Source organism: Bufo gargarizans, chromosome 4 (assembly GCF_014858855.1).
Source record: "Bufo gargarizans isolate SCDJY-AF-19 chromosome 4, ASM1485885v1, whole genome shotgun sequence".
NCBI lineage: Eukaryota > Metazoa > Chordata > Amphibia > Anura > Bufonidae > Bufo > Bufo gargarizans.
Genome location: NC_058083.1, coordinates 187,799,908 through 187,820,771, shown reverse-complemented (window position 1 = coordinate 187,820,771; position 20,864 = coordinate 187,799,908). Strand labels below are relative to the sequence as shown.

At 44.2% G+C, this 20,864-nt stretch overlaps 1 protein-coding gene across 1 annotated transcript in view; it reads left to right on the top strand.

Moving 5' to 3' along the window:
- MCF2L2 (MCF.2 cell line derived transforming sequence-like 2) overlaps positions 1-20,864 on the top strand; it is a 508,793-nt gene that overhangs the window by 199,627 nt on the left and 288,302 nt on the right. Inside the window, exons 11-13 of the mRNA XM_044288562.1 lie at positions 4,647-4,838; positions 8,187-8,378; positions 10,372-10,549. Coding sequence (XP_044144497.1) covers positions 4,647-4,838; positions 8,187-8,378; positions 10,372-10,549 — 562 coding nt within the window. The remainder of the gene's footprint in view (positions 1-4,646; positions 4,839-8,186; positions 8,379-10,371; positions 10,550-20,864) is intronic.

The window sequence follows — 20,864 nt, the reverse complement described above, 5'->3', positions numbered from 1 at the left end:
CACACAGGCTACTCTCCACGCTTCCGCCTTTCTCACACAGACTGCTCTCCACGTGTCCCCCTTTCTCACACAGACTGCTCTCCACACTCCCCCCTTTCTCACACAGACTGCTCTCCACGTGTCCCCCTTTCTCACACAGGCTGCTCTCCACGTGTCCCCCTTTCTCACACAGACTGCTCTCCACACTCCCCCCTTTCTCACACAGACTGCTCTCCACGCTCCCCCCTTCTCACACAGGCTGCTCTCCACGCTTCCGCCTTTCTCACACAGACTGCTCTCCACGCTTCCCCCTTTCTCACACAGGCTGCTCTCCACGCTTCCCCCTTTCTCACACAGGCTGCTCTCCACGCTTCCCCCTTTCTCACACAGGCTGCTCTCCACGCTTCCCCCTTTCTCACACAGGCTGCTCTCCACACTTCCCCCTTTCTCACACAGGCTGCTCTCCACGCTTCCCCCTTTCTCACACAGGCTGCTCTCCACGCTTCCGCCTTTCTCACACAGGCTGCTCTCCACGCTTCCGCCTTTCTCACACAGGCTGCTCTCCACGCTTCCGCCTTTCTCACACAGGCTGCTCTCCACGCTTCCGCCTTTCTCACACAGGCTGCTCTCCATGCTTCCCCCTTTCTCACACATGCTGGACGGGCCAAAACGCGTCCTGTAATTACATCTCATTACATGGAATAAAAGAATATCATGGATTGAAAAATCAACACATTTGCTGGGATTAATTTCTGAATTGTTTGATGGGGATTGCCCCTTCCCGTGCAACGTAATTATTGGAGGATCGTGAGCTGTCTGACCTAAGCTTTGACTCTCTCTCACACAGACTGCTCTCCACGTGTCCCCCTTTCTCACACAGACTGCTCTCCACACTCCCCCCTTTCTCACACAGACTGCTCTCCACGTGTCCCCCTTTCTCACACAGACTGCTCTCCACGCTCCCCCCTTTCTCACACAGGCTGCTCTCCACGCTTCCGCCTTTCTCACACAGACTGCTCTCCACGCTTCCGCCTTTCTCACACAGACTGCTCTCCACGCTTCCGCCTTTCTCACACAGACTGCTCTCCACGCTTCCCCCTTTCTCACACAGGCTGCTCTCCACGCTTCCGCCTTTCTCACACAGGCTGCTCTCCACGCTTCCGCCTTTCTCACACAGGCTGCTCTCCACGCTTCCCCCTTTCTCACACAGGCTGCTCTCCACGCTCCCCCCTTTCTCACACAGGCTGCTCTCCACGCTCCCCCCTTTCTCACACAGGCTGCTCTCCACGCTTCCCCCTTTCTCACACAGGCTGCTCTCCACGCTTCCCCCTTTCTCACACAGGCTGCTCTCCACGCTCCCCCCTTTCTCACACAGGCTGCTCTCCACGCTCCCCCCTTTCTCACACAGGCTGCTCTCCACGCTTCCCCCTTTCTCACACAGGCTGCTCTCCACGCTTCCCCCTTTCTCACACAGGCTGCTCTCCACGCTTCCCCCTTTCTCACACAGGCTGCTCTCCACGCTTCCGCCTTTCTCTCACAGGCTGCTCTCCACGCGTCCCCCTTTCTCACACAGACTGCCCTCCGCGCGTCCCCCTTTCTCACACAGACTGCCCTCCGCGCATCCCCCTTTCTCACACAGACTGCTCTCCTTGCCCTCCTCTTTTTTACATAGATTGCTCCACATTGCTGTCCTTTTTCCCCACAAAGAGGGCCGCCTACTGTATGTCATCCTGCCAGAAAAGTGTGCCAAGATACTTAAGTTAAGTACACACAGTATCTAAAAGTTAAAGATCAGTGAACAAATGTGCATCCTGCGATTGTCTCAGTGCATCCTGTTTATCTACACATCACTATAATCACTACTATTCATTTGTTTTTGTTTTTATTATAAACAGGATAATTCTTGTTTTATCACTTAACTATTCCTAAATGTTCCTACAATGAAAGCTATCAATGTATTTAGATTATTTTTTCATCATAAATACATTGAAAAATATGATATTTGACCTTTTCATCAACAGCGTGTGCATCTTTAAGAGCAGCTGTGCCTAGTACTGCTGATCAGTTCCATTAAAGTGGCCACTGTGTCTATGTTAACATTAATATAGAATTTAAGCAAAAAAGAGTGACGCACAGGAATGGCGCAAAACACGGGGGAGGTGCTCTCAGTAAAAAGGAATCACCCTTCCTTTAGTAAGGTAAAAAAATAGTAAAAAGATACTGGGCACTCTCTCTGTATATGAACCTCACAGTTTATTAATTGTAGATATATAGCATACACGAACAATTCATATAACAAGCATATTACTTAAAACAATATATCATAAAGTCCGGATAGATTACTAAACTCCTAAAGTGGCTGTAGTGAGTGCTCTAAAATATGGTATCCTCTGGATAATGGAGGTAAGAGTCCTTTGTATGGATGTCCATCCAACCTTTGGTTGGAATATAGTGGAACTGTCGCTTTAGGGTATAAGAAACCCGCAATAAAAGTCTCCTTCAAACGGAAAAGTATAGAACACAGCTGTTAGTTGCAGTGATTTAGTTGTGCGGCGTCCCGCTATACTCACTGTTCAGCTGCGATGATGTGCTCCGCTGCTGTGCGGGTACAGTAGATATTTGTATTCGGATCTTTATTATGTTAGTCCCGTTCCCCTCTCTATCTCTCAGGCGCCGCTCCGTAGATGTAAGAGCCGGCGCTTGGGGAGTTTGTAGACTCCCTCTTCCGCGCTGGACTTTGTTTGTAAGTGAACGTAGTACACTCCTATAGTAGTCCTGTTGAAATGCGCGTCGGGTCTCTGATTAGGCAGGGTTAGTTCGGGTACATGCGATCCTTCAGCAGATAAAATCAATGTCCATCAGGGGGGTCTTTTGCACCAAACGCGTTTCAGGGTTTGTAATCACCCCTGCCTCAGTCAACTGAGAGATGGAGAGGGGAACGGGACTAACATAATAAAGATCCGAATATGAATATCTACTGTACCGGCACAGCAGCGGAGCACATCGCAGCTGAACAGTGAGTATAGCGGGACGCCGCACAACTAAATCACTGCAACTAACAGCTGTGTTCTATACTTTTCCGTTTGGAGGAGACTTTTATTGCGGGTTTCTTATACCCTAAAGCGGCAGTTCCACTATATTCCAACCAAAGGTTGGATGGACATCCATACAAAGGACTCTTACCCCCATTATCCAGAGGATACCATATTTTAGAGCACTCACTACAGCCACTTTAGGAGTTTAGTAGTTTTAATCTATCCGGATTTTATGATATATTGTTTTAAGTAATATGCTTGTTATATGAATTGTTCGTGTATGCTATATATCTACAATTAATAAACTGTGAGGTTCATATACAGAGAGAGTGCCCAGTATCTTTTTACTATTAATATAGAATTGTTTTATATATGGCTCACAGTTGGTTGAAAATAGGAAAGAAACCATACACACCTTCACCGATCCCCCTCAGCTGCCATTCCAACGCACTTACCATAAGTTCCTGCTGCTCACCTCTACCTGGTCCTAGATCGACATACCAGAAATGCCAGAAAAGGCCCAACCAGCCTACTAATGACCATAGCAATGACCGGCCTCAGCCCGTGACTGCTACTGGCATTTCTGGCATGTCGAGCAGTGACATGAAAGTGGAGAGCAGAGAGCCATGAAGCAGCGCCACAGAAGTAGCAGAGCAGGATCGGTTAGAATTGGTATAGCGTTTTTTTTTAATCTTTAACAAGCTGTGAACTGATCAGTAGAGGAAGGGTGATTCCTGGCACTGAACCCCCACCATTAAAATATTGATTTCCTATCCTTACTCCCAGAAAAAGAACATTTAATCAACATTTTATGTTTAGTATACAAGTTCTGTGTTTCCAGAAACAATCTATTGGCTCGACTTGATGAACGTTAGTCAGAAATAAAAATAATACAGTCCATAAACCATGTGATATGAAATATTCAGGGAAAAAAATGACATAACAAAGATGTTCCCACAGAAGATGCAAGTGACGTAATAAGATTTCACCACTACCCCTTGTATCCAATTCTCCTTCATTAGCCCCACAGTGTTGTTTATTCATGATGTTGAAATGCTCACAACGGTTTACTGCTCATATCTGTCTAAAAATATTAAAAACAGAGCTTCCAAAGGGATAAAAAATTATAAAACAAAATTCCAGTGATTAAAAAATTACCCACTGGATAGTGGATAATTGCTAAATTGGTGGGGTCCAATTGATGGAAAACCCATGGATCCTCAGAAAAGAGGTCCCATGTCCCTCGTTCCTTTCAGCTACAATACCACAGCCTGGAGGAGTTGAATGGAGGAGCGGATGAGCATTTACATTGCTGCTGCATTCAAGCTCTATGTGATTCTGCCAGAGATATCCAAGTTCTTATCTGGCTATGTTTGTCAGTGCCATAGACAGCGAATGACGCACTGATGAAGATAGCTCATGCGTGATCACGGCTCCATTCAACTCATCCTGGCTGAAGTCTTGCAGCTGGGGGGGGAATTCACATGAACCCTTTGCTGGTAAATGCTGGGAGTGTCATCTGCTGGACCCCTACAATCTAGCAAATAGAGTCTAACTTTTTATTTACAAGAGTACCCTTTTACTTGATTAGTTTCCTTCATTCATTCATGTTCCGTCATCTTGTATCACCAGGGCATCCTGGAGAAAGCCCAGCTTCATGCTCTTCATGGAGACCAGCTAATACAAAATAACCACTATGCTGTGGACTCCATTAGACCAAAATGCATAGAGCTGAGGCGCATCTGTGATGACTTCACCAATGAAACCAAGAAAAAGTACGACATACTGGGAAAATCATTGGAGCTGCACCAGCAACTTGATAAGGTAAGTCATCTGTTTTGGTTGTTGGTCACAGAATATTCTATGAACTAGAATTCATTTTGAGTACTGGGTCAGTATACTCTCATTGTGTGTAGAAAAAAAAAAAAAAAAGAGAACCTACATTTACGTTTTAGGCTAGTTTGGCACTCTGTTATGGATCTGCAAAAACGCTTCCATTACAATAATTCAACCGCATGCATCCATCATGAACGGATCCGGTTGTATTAGGTCTTCTATAGCCATGACGGATCCGTCTTGAACACCATTGAAAGTCAATAGGCGACGGATTTGTTTTCTATTGTGCCAGAGAAAACGGATCCGTCCCCATTGACTTACATTGTGTGCCAGGACGGATCTGTTTGGCTCCGCTTCGTCAGGTGGACAGCAAAACGCTGCAAGCAGGTGTCCGTCTCCAGAGCGGAATGGTAACTGAACAGAGACAAACTGATGCACTCTGAGCGGATCCTTTCCCAGTCAGAATGCATTAGGGCAAAACTGATCCATTTTGGGCCACTTGTAAGAGACCTGAACGGATCTCATAAACGGAAAGCCAAAACGTGAGTGTGAAAGTAGTTTTACATTTTTAGAAAAATAATTTGGATAAACTTGCCTGCACTTCCACATATAAAAAATGTCAAAATGTATATTCACAACTAGATACAAAGCTGTCATTTTTACATACATAGAAACAAAGCATAACTGGTGTATTTCTATTGTAGAGATATCGTAGGTGAAAGGGAGAACCATCAAGAGACATCTCTTGACTTCCGAAAATAAGAATTTGTTACTTAGCCAGCTATGGGCAATTGTTTGCTTAGCTGCTAAGAATACAAAGGAGATGAAAATTTAGGTTTTAGTAGAACATTTGTTCCAGTCATTGTATAATAAGAAGCCATTGACGTTCCATGAGAAGACATTAATGGATGGAATGTTAAAGAAAAAATGCCTGACATTAAGTAAGACTACCTCAAGGAGGCAGCCCTGTTAGTGATTGACAACCCTCTGTGTATGCACAGCCATAGAGGGAAGGCTGTCAATCACTGATAGGACCATCTCCTTAACTTCAAAGCCCAGAATTACTAGAAATTTAAATGAATAATAAGGCTACTTTAACACTCGCGTTTGGTGCGGATCCGTCATGGATCTGCACAGACGGATCCGTTCAGATAATTCAACCACATGCATCCGTTCAGAACGGATCTGGTTGTATTATCTGTAACATAGCCAAGACGGATCCGCCTTGAACACCATTGAAAGTCAATGGAGGAAGGATCTGTTTTCTATTGTGCCAGATTGTTCTGACACACAATGTAAGTCAATGGGGACGGATCCGTTTTCTATGACACAATCTGGCACAATAGAAACCAGATCCGTCCTCCATTGACTTTTGGCTCAGTTTCGTCAGACGGACACCAAAACGCTGTAGGCAGTGTTTTGGTGTCCGCCTTCAGAGCAGAATGGTGACTGATCAGAGGCAAACTGAGCGGATCCTTTTCCATTCAGAATGCATTAGGGCAAAACTGATCAGTTTTGGACCGCTTGTGAGAGCCCTGAACGGATCTCAGAAATGGAAAGCCAAAACGCCAGAGTGAACGTAGCCTAATGTGTATACAGTGGCATTCAAATGTTTGGGCACCCCTGGTCAAAATTACTGTGGACTAAAAGATGAAACACACTTTTCAACATTTTAAGCAATATCAGGGCATTATTTTGGTTTGTACAATTTTAGAGTGAAAAAAAGGAAAGGAATGCCTTACAAAAGTATGGGAAACCAAGGAGATTTGAGCGCTCAGAAAACTTTGTTAGGAAAGGCTAGGTGATGCAAATTTCAAAGCTTTATAAATACCCAGACTTCTCTAACCTTATCTCAAAATAGTAGGCATGGGTTCTTCTGAGCAGCTCCCTCTGAAAATAAAAATGGGTGAGGCCCACAAGACAGGAGAAGGCTATAAGATGGGGGGGGGGGGGGGGGGTGTTAAGGCACAGGGAACATTTAATGAGTAGAGGGAAGAATGGATTCAGTGAAACTCTAGCAAATTCTGGAAGCAAATGTAACATCAGCTGCAAAAAAAAAAAGGTGAAGTTGAAAAGAGGATGGCTTCTACAAATGGATATTGGTCCTAAACACACATCAAAATCCACAGTAGACTACCTCAAAAGGCACAAATGGAAGGTTTTACCATGGCCCTTACAGTCCCCTGATCCGTGGATAGACCTCAAAAGAGCAGTGCATGCAAGTTGGCCCAGGAATCTCACAGAACTGGAAGACTTTTCCAAGTAAGAATGGATGAAAATCCCTCAAACAAGAATGAAATGACTCTTGGCTGGCTACAAAAAGAATTTACAAGCTTTGATACCTGCCAAAGGGGGTGCTACTAGGTACCAGCCAAGCAGGGTGGCCAAAGTTTTTGCTTCAGGCACTTTTTTTGTTATTATGAAAATATTAAAGATGAGCCTTGATCTTCAACTGCTTAAAGGGGATATCAAACCCCTATAATGACCCCCCCCCCATCCCCAGTGCTCAGGTACCTCATAAAGGTCATATTTAGCCCGCTCCCCGGCACCCACGTCGCTCCTGATCCCCACACGGCTGCCGTTGCATCTCCCCGTCGCGCAGATCAAAATATCCAGCTACGGAGGGGGAGCGATTCAGCAGTGGCCATGCGGGGATCAGGAGAGACAAGGGTGTCGGGGAGCAGACGGGGTAATTTTAATCTATATGAGTTGCCAGGAATTGGGGGGGATTATTACAAGAGTTGGATAACCCTTTTAACTGTTCACAGTAACAGTAATTTTGAGTGTGTGTGTGTGTGTGTGTGTGTGTGTGTGTATATATATATATATATATATATATATATATATAGATAGATAGATATTTATACACACGCACATATTAACCTGCTGAGCTCCTCTTGCTCTCCTTCAGACCAAGATTTTTTTGGGGTCATCTCCTGTTTCCTTATAGATTGTAAGCGGGACTCTCACCAGTTTTCTTACTCTTTGGCTTTGTCTTTTACATGTACTTTCTGATTTATAAAGTGCTGCAGAATATGTTGGCACTATATAAATAAAGATTATTACAGTCATTCAAACTGAGGCCGTCTTCATACTGTGCAGTTTTGTATAATGTTTCATTGACTTCAAGGTTTTGACAAGCTCTTATTTTATACCTTTGCCCTGGTTAGGATTCATTCCATACATTACAAAAAAACACAGCTAAACTGCAATGTGTGGATGCAGCCAAAAACTGAACATGGGCGTTTGCTGAATATTATTTAGTGACCATTTCAGATTATGTACTCAGTGGATAAATAATGTTTTACCCTTACATTCTGCTCTGATTTGTCCCAGGCTAACCAGTGGTGTGAAGATGGAATCTACCTGCTAGCCTCTCAAGCAGTGGATAAATGTCAGTCGCAGGATGGTGCAGAGTCAGCTCTACGAGACATTGAGAAATTTATTGGTAGTTCAAAGGTGCACCTGCTGTCCAATCCTACTGACTTTTATCACAAGTATGAAGTCATCCTCACTGCGGAAATAAAGGTAAGAAGAACGTCTGATACTTATCAGGTATATTACATACTGTGTGTGCCATTCGGAAATATAAAACATTATACACGTGAGACATTTACATGACTGATTATTTTATTTATGGTTGAAATCTTAATTTAATTTCACACATTAAAGTTCAAAATATATATCCTTAAAGGTGGGTCCGACAAACATAATTTTTCCATTGGATAGGTGATAAATGTATGATCGCTGGCGGTTATAACCGCTTGGTTCCTCACCGATTAGCAGAAAAGGGCTTCAGGGTATGCCTTTTGTGCTTGAATTTATTAGGATTCTCACTGAGGGTCCAACCACTGGAATGTGCAGAGATCCCCGGAACTCCCTCTCTGAATGGAGTGGTAGTGCACATGTCTGTCCACCACTCCAACAGGCATAGACAGATGTCGGAGGCAATAAGGATTGGTCATGTCTCATTTCACAATTTCCAGTCCGTTTTCATCTTGGGAGATAAACTGCCGCCAGAGGTGTCTGGCAGTCCTTTATCCCTGTTGGGAATACATGATCACTCTGCTGAGTCAAGCATGCATGTGTACAGGGTAAGGTGGGGTTGGAATAGTTGTCAGCTTGTGTTCAAGTAAAGGCCATGATCATTGTATGTACGATGTGTAAAGTAGGGTGATATATTGTAAATTATTACCGGTTATACAGTATCTAACTAAAGTGAGTACACCCCTCACATTTTTGTAAATATTTTATTATATCTTTTCATAGGACAACACTGAAGATCTGACACTTTGATACAATGTAAAGTAGTCAGTGTACAGCTTGTATATCAGGTGAGCCCTCAAAATAACTCAACACACAGTCATTAATGTCTAAACCACTGGCAACAAAAGTGAGTACACCCCTAAGTGAAAATGTCCAAATTGTGCCCAATTAGCCATTTTTCTCCCCGATATCATGTGACTCGTTAGTGTTACAAGGTCTCACGTGTGAATTGTTGCTCTACATAAATATGGCCTAGGGCCTAGGCTATATAAAGATTGCCAGCACTCTGAAACTGAGCTGTAGCACTGTGGCCAAGACCATACTGTGGTTTAACAAGACAGGTTCCACTCAGAACAGGCCTTGCCATGGTTGACCAAAGAAGTTGAGTGCTTGTGCTCAGCGTCATATCCAGAGGTTGTCTTTTCAAAATAGTTGTTTGAGTGGTGCCAGCATTGCTGCAGAGGTTAAAAGGGGTGGAGGATTGGCCTGTCAATGCTCAGACCATACACCGCACACTGCATCAAATTGGTCTGCATGGCTCTCTTCACAGAAGGAAGCTTCTTCTAAAGATGATGCACAAGAAAGCCCTCAGTTTCATGAAGACAAGCAGACAAATGACATTGATTACTGGACCCATGTCATGTGGTCTGATGAGACCAAGATAAAGTTATTCTGTTTAGATGGTGTCATACGTGTTTGGCGGCAACCAGATGAGGAGTACAAAGACAAGTGTGTCTTTCCTACAGTCAAGCATAGTGGTGGGAATGTCATGGTTTGGGGCTGCATGAATGCTACCAGCTTTGGGGTGCTACAGTTGATTAAGGGAACCATGAATGCCAACATGTACTGTGACATACTGTAGCAGAGAATGATCCCCTCCCTTCAGAAACTGTGCCTCAGGGCAGTATTCCAACATGATAACGATCCCCAACACCTCCAAGACGACCACTGCCTTTCTAAAGAAACTGAGGGTAAAGGTGGCCACACAAAATATTAACACTTTGGGAACAATTTGACCATTTTCATTTAGGGGTGTACTCACATTTGTTGTCAGTGGTTTAGACATTAATGGCTGTGTGTTGAGTTATTTTGAGAGCACAAGAAATTTACACAAGCTGTACGCTGACTACTTTACATTGTTTCAAAGTGTCAGATCTTCAGTGTTGTCCCATGAAAAGATATAATAAAAATGGGAGGGGTGTACTCACTATTGTGAGATACTGTACCTTGTTGAACCACCAATTATCACCTTCAGGCAAGTTCTCAGAAAGTACTACAGAAGTTGGCTGATGTTCAGGAAATGTTTGAGAAGAGACAAGCAAGCTTGAAGAAGCTGGCAGCCAAACAGACAAGACCTGTCCAGCCGGTGGCGCCACATCCAGAGTCATCTCCAAAAAGATCATCTCCTAAAACGGCTAGGCCAACATCTTTGGGTAAGATACATTTTTCCATTACAGTGCTCTTTTCTTGTGTAAGGACAACGATCTGTAAATAGGTGAGAACTGCAAACACCAACTGGTTGCTTTTCTATAACAGACAGAACCAATTATAGTCACTGACTGTTAGTGCTAGCTATAGAAGAATTCTGCCCAGAACTAATATTGACGTTTACACCAGTAAATAAGAAATAATTTGTGGTTGTATCATGAATGCAAGTGCTCATTAAATTATTCCTTTCATAAAGTTAATAATATCCTCCATTGGAAGCTTTTTTTTAAATGTTGCTATTACCAGATATTTCACTTGAGTAAGACACACATGTGCAGTGAATCTGTTTAGCCAGCTCTCAGCAGTGATATGCAGTGCTGTACAACACTCTCAATGGCTTGGAGAGAGGGACAGAATTTATTGCCAGTAGGGTCAGAATAAATTACTTACAGGGACTCATCAGCCAAACTTTAAACACTGCTCGCCAAACATACAGCCCAGTACCTGAGTGCTATAACTGCCGAGATGTGTTAAAAAGCTAACATTCACTCAGCTGAAGGGGGTTAACACTTATAGAGTTGGGGGACAGTAAATCACATTTTGATGTCACTTGCAGCTGATATATATGGCTTTTATCCAAATGACTTCCTCCCTCCCCAGTGTAAGTAAAGGGACGTTTGGAGCAGGTCTGTGCTGCAAACAAGAAATCAACTGCAACAACATGCTGGCCGTTGTCATACAGTACACAGGTCAATATTATACAAGATATGTATACGGGTTCTAGATACAGCAGCAAAGGGGAAAGAGACAGCACATAGCAATGAGACATGGAAGGCATTATGGGGCTTGTAGGAGACTGCTTCTCTAGCGCCATCACCTGTACCTCCTGTGGGTCCCTCCCACCATCTCTACGGTTTGGTGTTGCACAGCCAGGACGGAAGGAGCCCAGTTATGTATGAAAAAGGTACATTTGTGCCATAATATTCCCTGTTAGTCCTTTCTGTAAGTATCACTAACAGTTTGGAAGAGTTTTGGAATAAAGGTTGTTGTGGGGCAACGTTTCCGTTCCAATAATGCCATCAATGCTGGTCAACGCGGTCAGACCTCAGCCAAATCCAAACCAGAAAGAGCTGTGTAAGTAATGTAAAGTGTTGCTCCAGTCAGGAGCTCAAAGGTGATATGAGAATACAGTAGGTACCTACCTTTCATTTCCTCAAACCTTGCTCCTGGTTGCTATTTATTTATTTGTATGCTTAATTCCATTGGGGCAGAGCTGGGATCTGTGACTACAGTTAGCTACTATGCCTACGGGCAGGGGCGTAGCTATTGGGGGTGCAGAGGTAGCAGTCACTACCGGGCCCAGGAGCCTGAGAGGGCCCAAAGACTCTTATGCCACATAAGAAGATACCAGTATTATAGAAAGTGCATGCTGGTAAAGTTACACCTCTGGCTGGAGAGAAGGGGTTAGGTCAAGTATTTGGCATTGGGGAAGGGGTGCCACTTCAATTTTTGCCTCAGGCATCACGAAGGCTATGTGTTTCCCTGCCCCTGACCACAAGGCACTGAGCGAAGGGGGGCCTAAGCTGAACTCTTGTACCAGGGCCCTTAAGTTACGCACCTGCCTACGGGAAATCTGAGGTAGTCACATCTACTGTCTCCTCATTGGTTCCCCATATGCTAAAATACACTTTGCATATTATTTGCTACCAAAGAATGAAAACAAGCAAAACTGCTGATTGTTGCCTTATATGTTTCACGTCTAGCTTGGATGCATACCCAAGTTCAGCTTTTAATCTTTTTATCTAGGGAACTTCCGAGAAATCCTTCCAGTGAAGCCACTTGGAATTAGGTGCAAGCGTCAATTAGACAAAAATCCTTCCTGTCTACAGAATGATCAATCAGATTCTTTCTGCATCAGTATTTGGTTGGGACAAGACTGAATTTTTGAACTATGTATAAGATAGTTTTTAAATGCTTATAATGACGTGTGAATTTATGACACGGGCAGCTTGGTTTACTCTACAGCTCTTCACCGTCTGGAGTTACAGTTAGGTACAGCCTCCAGATGAGACCCTAGGTATAACAGTACATATAGTAAGATGCACATAATCTCACTAGTTACTTTACTATGCAAATACTACCAGCTATCCATTATATATATATATATATATATATATATATATATATATAATCTTAAATATTATATACAGGGAGTGCAGAATTATTAGGCAAGTTGTATTTTTGAGGATTAATTTTATTATTGAACAACCATGTTCTCAATGAACCCAAAAAACTCATTAATATCAAAGCTGAATATTTTTGGAAGTAGTTTTTAGTTTGTTTTTAGTTTTAGCTATTTTAGGGGGATATCTGTGTGTGCAGGTGACTATTACTGTGCATAATTATTAGGCAACTTAACAAAAAACTAATATATACCCATTTCAATTATTTATTTTTACCAGTGAAACCAATATAACATCTCAACATTCACAAATATACCTTTCTGACATTCAAAAACAAAACAAAAACAAATCAGTGACCAATATAGCCACCTTTCTTTGCAAGGACACTCAAAAGCCTGCCATCCATGGATTCTGTCAGTGTTTTGATCTGTTCACCATCAACATTGCGTGCAGCAGCAACCACAGCCTCCCAGACACTGTTCAGAGAGGTGTACTGTTTTCCTCCTTGTAAATCTCACATTTGATGATGGACCACAGGTTCTCAATGGGGTTCAGATCAGGTGAACAAGGAGGCCATGTCATTAGATTTTCTTCTTTTATACCCTTTCTTGCCAGCCACGCTGTGGAGTACTTGGACGCGTGTGATGGAGCATTGTCCTGCATGAAAATCATGTTTTTCTTGAAGGATGCAGACTTCTTCCTGTACCACTGCTTGAAGAAGGTGTCTTCCAGAAACTGGCAGTAGGACTGGGAGTTGAGCTTGACTCCATCCTCAACCCGAAAAGGCCCCACAAGCTCATCTTTGATGATACCAGCCCAAACCAGTACTCCACCTCCACCTTGCTGGCGTCTGAGTCGGACTGGAGCTCTCTGCCCTTTACCAATCCAGCCACGGGCCCATCCATCTGGCCCATCAAGACTCACTCTCATTTTATCAGTCCATAAAACCTTAGAAAAATCAGTCTTGAGATATTTCTTGGCCCAGTCTTGACGTTTCAGCTTGTGTGTCTTGTTCAGTGGTGGTCGTCTTTCAGCCTTTCTTACCTTGGCCATGTCTCTGAGTATTGCACACCTTGTGCTTTTGGGCACTCCAGTGATGTTGCAGCTCTGAAATTTGGCCAAACTGGTGGCAAGTGGCATCTTGGCAGCTGCACGCTTGACTTTTCTCAGTTCATGGGCAGTTATTTTGCGCCTTGGTTTTTCCACACGCTTCTTGCGACCCTGTTGACTATTTTGAATGAAACGCTTGATTGTTCAATGATCATGCTTCCGAAGCTTTGCCATTTTAAGAGTGCTGCATTCCTCTGCAAGATATCTCACTATTTTTGACTTTTCTGAGCCTGTCAAGTCCTTCTTTTGACCCATTTTGCCAAAGGAAAGGAAGTTGCCTAATAATTATGCACACCTGATATAGGGTGTTGATGTCATTAGACCACACCCCTTCTCATTACAGAGATGCACATCACCTAATATGCTTAATTGGTAGTAGGCTTTCGAGCCTATACAGCTTGGAGTAAGACAACATGCAAAAAGAGGATGATGTGGTCAAAATACTCATTTGCCTAATAATTCTGCACTCCCTGTATGCAAGTCAACAATTCTTAATCGTAGGTCTTCTGAGAGCTCTTTTGTGCGAGGCATCATTCACATCGGGCAATGCTTCTTGTGAAAAGCAAACCAAGAACTCGTGTGGGTTTTTTATAGGGCAGGGCAGCTGTAACCAGCACTTCCAATTTCATCTCATTGATTAGACTCCAGTTGGCTGACACCTCGCTCCAATTAGCTCTTAGAGATGTCATTAGTCTATGGGGTTCACATACTTTTTCCACCCACACTGTGAATGTTTACATGGTGTGTTCAATAAAAACATGGTAACATTTAATTATTTGTGTGTTAATAGTTTAAGCAGACTGTGATTGTCTATTGTTGTGACTTAGATGAAGATCAGAACCCAAAGGGTTCACATACTTTTTCTTGCAACTGTATAGTTATTCCTGTTATTGTGCATTCCTCTATCTTCAGAATACACATTTGGCAATGATATTAAAAAATAATATGCAAACCCCATGTTTAAAATGGGACTTCTTCTGCAATTGAGCTCCACAGTACATTTAGGTTCTCTCCAGCTCTTTGAACTGCTCTTCTCTGTGACCTACATTTCTTCTATGTGTACTCACTAGTGGGGAAAAAAGTAGAGAGGATGTTGATTCATACAGTAACTTGCTGTGGGAGGATTTGTCTGCAGCGGAGATGAAGCTGTTCACTTGTCAACCTCATTTCTGTAACCCTTTGAAGGGTCTTAACGCGGGAAGTCTACCGAATTAGACTGTTCAAACCACCTCCACTATATAATAAAAATGACATTTTCTGTAAGGACTTCATCTAGGTTTGGTGGCATCTCCAGTATTTTTCAGGATAGCAGTATACTTCAGAATTGCTGCTTGGAATATAGTGGTGTCTGGATTGCAAAGCAGAAATCTGGTCAGTCGTATTACTTTTAACCCTTTTTTTTTCTCTTGATGCAGTATTTTTGGAAAATGTATAAGACAGTGAATGAGCAATAAATGTATAAATTAAAAGCCGTTGTCCTGATATTTCATTTTAGGACAGTTAAGACCAGCTTGTACATAGGTACCTGTGTTTCATACCATAAAAACACATAAAAACTTTTGTATCTGGTCCTTGACTTCTGAGTATAGTCGTGGCCAAAAGTTTTGAGAATTACATAAATATTGGAAATTGGAAAAGTTGCTGCTTAAGTTTTTATAATAGTAATTTGCATATACTCCAGAATGTTATGAAGAGTGATCAGATGAATTGCATAGTCCTTCTTCGCCATGAAAATTAACTTAATCCCCAAAAAAACCCTTTCCACTGCATTTCATTGCTGTCATTAAAGGACCTGCTGAGATCACTTCAGTACTCATCTTGTTAACTCAGGTGAGAATTTTGACAAGCACAAGGCTGGAGATCATTATGTCAGGCTGATTTGGTAAAAATGGCAGACTTGACCTGCTAAAAGGAGGGTGATGCTTTAAATCATTGTCCTTCCATTGTTAACCATGGTGACCTGCAAAGAAACGCGTGCAGCCATCATTGCGTTACATAAAAATGGCTTCACAGGCAAGGATATTGTGGCTACTAAGATTGCACCTCAATCAACAATTTATAGGATCATCAAGAACTTCTTGTTAAGAAGGCTTCAGGGCATCCAAGAAAGTCCAGCAAGCGCCAGGTTCGTCTCCTAAAGAGGATTCAGCTGCGGGATCGGAGTGCCACCAGTGCAGAGCTTGCTCAGGAATGGCAGAAGGCAGGTGTGAGCGCATCTGTACGCACAGTGAGGCGAAGACTTTTGGAAGATGGCCTGGTGTCAAGAAGGGCAGCAAATAGGCCACTTCTCTCCCAAAAAAACATCAGGGACAGATTGATCTTCTGCAGAAAATATGGTGAATGGACTGCTGAGGACTGGGGCAAAGTCATATTCTCCGATGAAGCCTCTTTCCAATTGTTTGGGGCATCAGGAAAAAGGCTTGTCCGGAGAAGAAAAGGTGAGCGCTGCCATCAGTCCTGTGTCATGCCAACAGTAAAGCATCCTGAGACCATTCATGTGTGGGGTTGCTTCTCATCCAAGGGTGTGGGCTCACTCACAATTTTGCCCAAAAACACAGCCATGAATAAAGAATGGTACCAAAACACCCTCCAACAGCAACTTCTTCCAACAAACCAACAACAGTTTGGTGAAGAACAATGCATTTTCCAGCACGATGGAGCACCATGCCATAAGGCAAAAGTGATAACTAAGTGGCTCGGGGACCAAAACGTTGACATTTTGGGTCCATGGCCTGGAAACTCCCCAGATCTTAATCCCATTGAGAATTGTGGTCAATCCTCAAGAGGCGGGTGGACAAACAAAAACCCACTAATTCTGACAAACTCCAAGAAGTGATTATGAAAGAATGGGTTGCTATCAGTCAGGAACTGGCCCAGAAGTTGATTGAGAGCATGCCCAGTCGAATTGCAGAGGTCCTTAAAAAGAAGGGCCAACACTGCAAATACTCTTTGCATAAGGCCTCATGCACACGACCGTTTCATTCCGTGTCCGTTGTTCTGTTTTTCACGATTTTCTGCGGACCCATTGACTTTCAATGGGTCCGTTGAAAACTCGGCTGATGCACAGTTTGTCATCCGCGACCGTGGTTCCAGTCTGTCAAAAAAATATAACCTGTCCTATTTTTTTCATGAAAACGGTTCGCAGACCCATACAAGTGAATGGGTCTGTGAAAAAACACAAGATTGTCATCCGCGTCCGTGCGTCCGTTTTTTCCCTATCATTTGCATGGCAAACTTGACTTAGACTTCTTTTTACTTTCCTTCATGTCAGGTGATCCTCTAAAAATAAAGGAAGACGGAAACGGATCACGGAACAACGGAACCCCATTTTGCAGAACGGAACACAACAACGGTTGCGTGCATGAGGCCTAAATGTCATGTAATTGTCGATAAAAGCCTTTGAAACGTATGAAGTGCGTGTAATTATATTTCACTACATCACAGAAACAACTGAAACAAAGATCTAAAAGCAGTTTAGCAGCAAACTTTGTGAAAACTAATATCTGTGTCATTCTCAAAACTTTTGGCCACGACTGTAGGATTAATAAATTGCAAACATTTTGAGGCAAATTCACTTCAGACCTGGCTACATGTATGTAACCGGCTTTAGTGCATGTTATATACTTACATGGTATGGTCAGACATGGCAGTTTAACAGAGATAATATTATCCAGTTTTACATTTGGGTTGTAAAGAACAGTGATGAACCACAATGGGGCCTCATGCAGTACAACTGTAGCAATCAGGTTCCACTTATTCTAGTAGATTTGAAAATAACTTTGTGTGCATAAAGCCCATTAAAGAGGTTTTCCGGGCATTTAAAGTGGACCTGTCATCTCTCCTGATTAATTCCCCGCTAGTGCAAATACAGTATAAGCAAAGCACTACATGGGTCTCACTGAATACATGGATGTGCCAGGGACTCTTAGGGGAGACAAAATGTTTAAAATACGCATGCGCTGCGGACCGTCGGATGTGGAGTGTGGACCCCAAGTGAATGGGTCCGCATCCACAGACGACTGGTACACAGTGGGTGCCCGTGCATTGCAGACCGCAACACAACCGGCACATATTCGTGTGCATGAGGCCTAAGGCTGTGGTTTTACCTTTTAATCTGACCATGTTTGCCACACACAATCAGTTGTGCACATTCACACAATAAGGCTACATGCACACGACCGTATGTGTTTTGCGGTCCGTATGCCATCCGTTTTTTTTTGGGGCGGACGCATTGTAACAATGCTTAAAACAGACAAGAATAGGGCATGTTCTATTTTTTATTTTTTGCGGGACTACGGAACAGACATACCGATGCGGTCCGCATTTTATGTGGACCCATTGAAATGAATAGGTCCGCATCTTATCCACAAAAAAAACAAAAAAAAAACGGAACGGACACTGAAACAAACAACGTTCATGTGCATGTAGCCTAAGTGGAAAACAGGGATTGGAGTTTTTAGTAAACACAGCTGGGTGTGCACAGGGCTCATGACACCCTCATTTCTGCTCAGATGTTCATTTTATTACTGGATATGTAGGATTATGACCCTTTAATAGGAGCCAGTTGCCAGTACACCACCCTGTATAAATGGGAGATGTGCTGCAGACAGTATGCGGACTGAATGGGGGACAAATGATCACAGTAAGGCCTCTTGAAGACCAACGTGTGCTGCGGACCACAAATTGCTGTCCGCAATGCATGTGCACTGACCGTGTGCCAGCCGCATGCGGATTGCGACCCCATTCACCCCATTCGCAAGAGGCCTATGGCCTTACTGACACGACAAGACACATACCCTTTCATTTTAATGTGTATTCCCACTAGGGGTGGGCGGTATAGGCGATATAGGCGATATGCGATATGAATTTGGGCCACGATATGGATTTTCGCCATATCGCCTATATCGCCGGACCGCGATATGATCGCGCGCACCATGTTCTGAGCCGGCCGGCACAGCGGAGGGAGGAGGAGGGAGGAGGAGGGAGTCTCTCCCTCCCCACTGTGCGCGGCTGCCGCTGAACACCAATGAGGACAGAGTAGGAGGAGGAGGGGAGGGACTGTGGCCACTGCACTACCAATGAATGTGCCGGCCATATCCCTCAGGGTCCCCCTCCTCCACCCCATCATTGGTGGCAGTTTGCAGTTCCGATCGGAGCCCCAGCAGTGTAATGCTGGGGCTCCGATCGGTTACCATGGCAGCCAGGAGTCACGCTGCTGTAGTCCTAGCTGCCATGGTATGTTAGTGAGCAGAGAGCAGCGCATTATACTCACGTGCGCTGTGGCCGGCGGTCGCTCCTTCTTCTGTCTGTGCGGCGGATAGCTAATGCTTACAGCATTAGCAATGCGCCGCACAGACCTATGAGAAGAAGGAGCGACCGGCGGCCACAGCGCACGTGAGTATAATGCGCTGCTCTCTGCTCACTAACATACCATGGCAGCCTGGACTTCAGCAGCGTGACTCCTGGCTGCCATGGTAACCGATCGGTGCCCCAGCATTACACTGCTGGGGCTCCGATCGGAACTGCAAACTGCCACCAATGATGGGGGGGAGGAGGGGGACCCTGTGGCCACTGCCACCAATGATTAATACTGGGGAGGGGGGGTTTGCGTTACCAGAGGGGGCAGATCAGAGGCTGGGGAAGGGAGGCAGATCATAGGCTGGGGAAGGGGGGCAGATCAGAGGCTGGGGAAGGGGGGCAGATCAGAGGCTGGGGAAGGGGGGCAGATCAGAGGCTGGGGAAGGGGGGCAGATCAGAGGCTGGGGAAGGGGGGCAGATCAGAGGCTGGGGAAAAGATCAGAGGCTGGGGAAAAGATCAGAGGCTGGGGAAAAGATCAGAGGCTGGGGAAAAGATCAGAGGCTGGGGAAGGGGGGCAGATCAGAGGCTGGGGAGAAGATCAGAGGCTGGGGAAGGGGGGCAGATCAGAGGCTGGGGAGAAGATCAGAGGCTGGGGAGAAGATCAGAGGCTGGGGGGCAGATCAGAGGCTGGGGGGCAGATCAGAGGCTGGGGGGCAGATCAGAGGCTGGGGAAGGGGGGCAGATCAGAGGCTGGGGAAGGGGGGCAGATCAGAGGCTGGGGGGGCAGATCAGAGGCTGGGGGGGGGGGCAGATCAGAGGCTGCCGCCATGGTCAGCTCCCTGCTGTTGTGTGCACTATGCACAGGGCAGCAGGGAGAGTGTAAAGTCCTATTCACCCTAATAGAGCTCTATTAGGGTGAATATGACAAGGGTTCTAGCCCTTAAGGAGGCCAATAGTTAATAAATAAAAAGTAAAAAATAAATAAAATTTAAACACCCCCCCCCAATATAGAAAACAATATATCGCAATATATATCGCATATCGCACATGCTTAAAATTATATCGCAATATAGATTTTAGGCCATATCGCCCACCCCTAATTCCCACATACTGTAGGTGTTTTAGCCTGGTCCTTCGGTCTGTATTTTTAGCCTGTAGCATGACCAATTTTTGTCCATCCATCATGTCCATTATATTCTATGGGTCCATGAAAAACACGGACCCAACTTGAACGCTACATGTGGTTCGTCAGTGTTTCACGGACCATTTATAGGTGATGCTCTGAAAATGTATTTGCAACTGTGCAATGTCCGTGGAACACGGGTGACACACAGAGAGAAAAACTGACACACAGACCGAACACGGATTCTTCACGGATGAATTACTGACATGGGCATGTGAATAAGGCCTTAGGGCTCTTTCCCAGTTTTTTTTGTTGTTGTTAATTTGTAGTGTTTTTTTTTTTTTTAGGCATTTCTACCCATATTGTATGTTTTATCACCTGCTTTTTTTTATTATGTTTTTTGCATGTCTATTGATCTTTTTTTATAGACCTCTTGTGATGTCAATCTCTCTGTATAGCTGTATGGGGGGGGGGGGGGGGGGGGGAAACAATGCCAGCACACATTGGCCAGTTGTGAATGAAAACCAGTGGAAGTCTATGGGAGAAAATCTTCAGACCCAGAACATGCTATAGGAGATAATATATATATATATATATATATAATT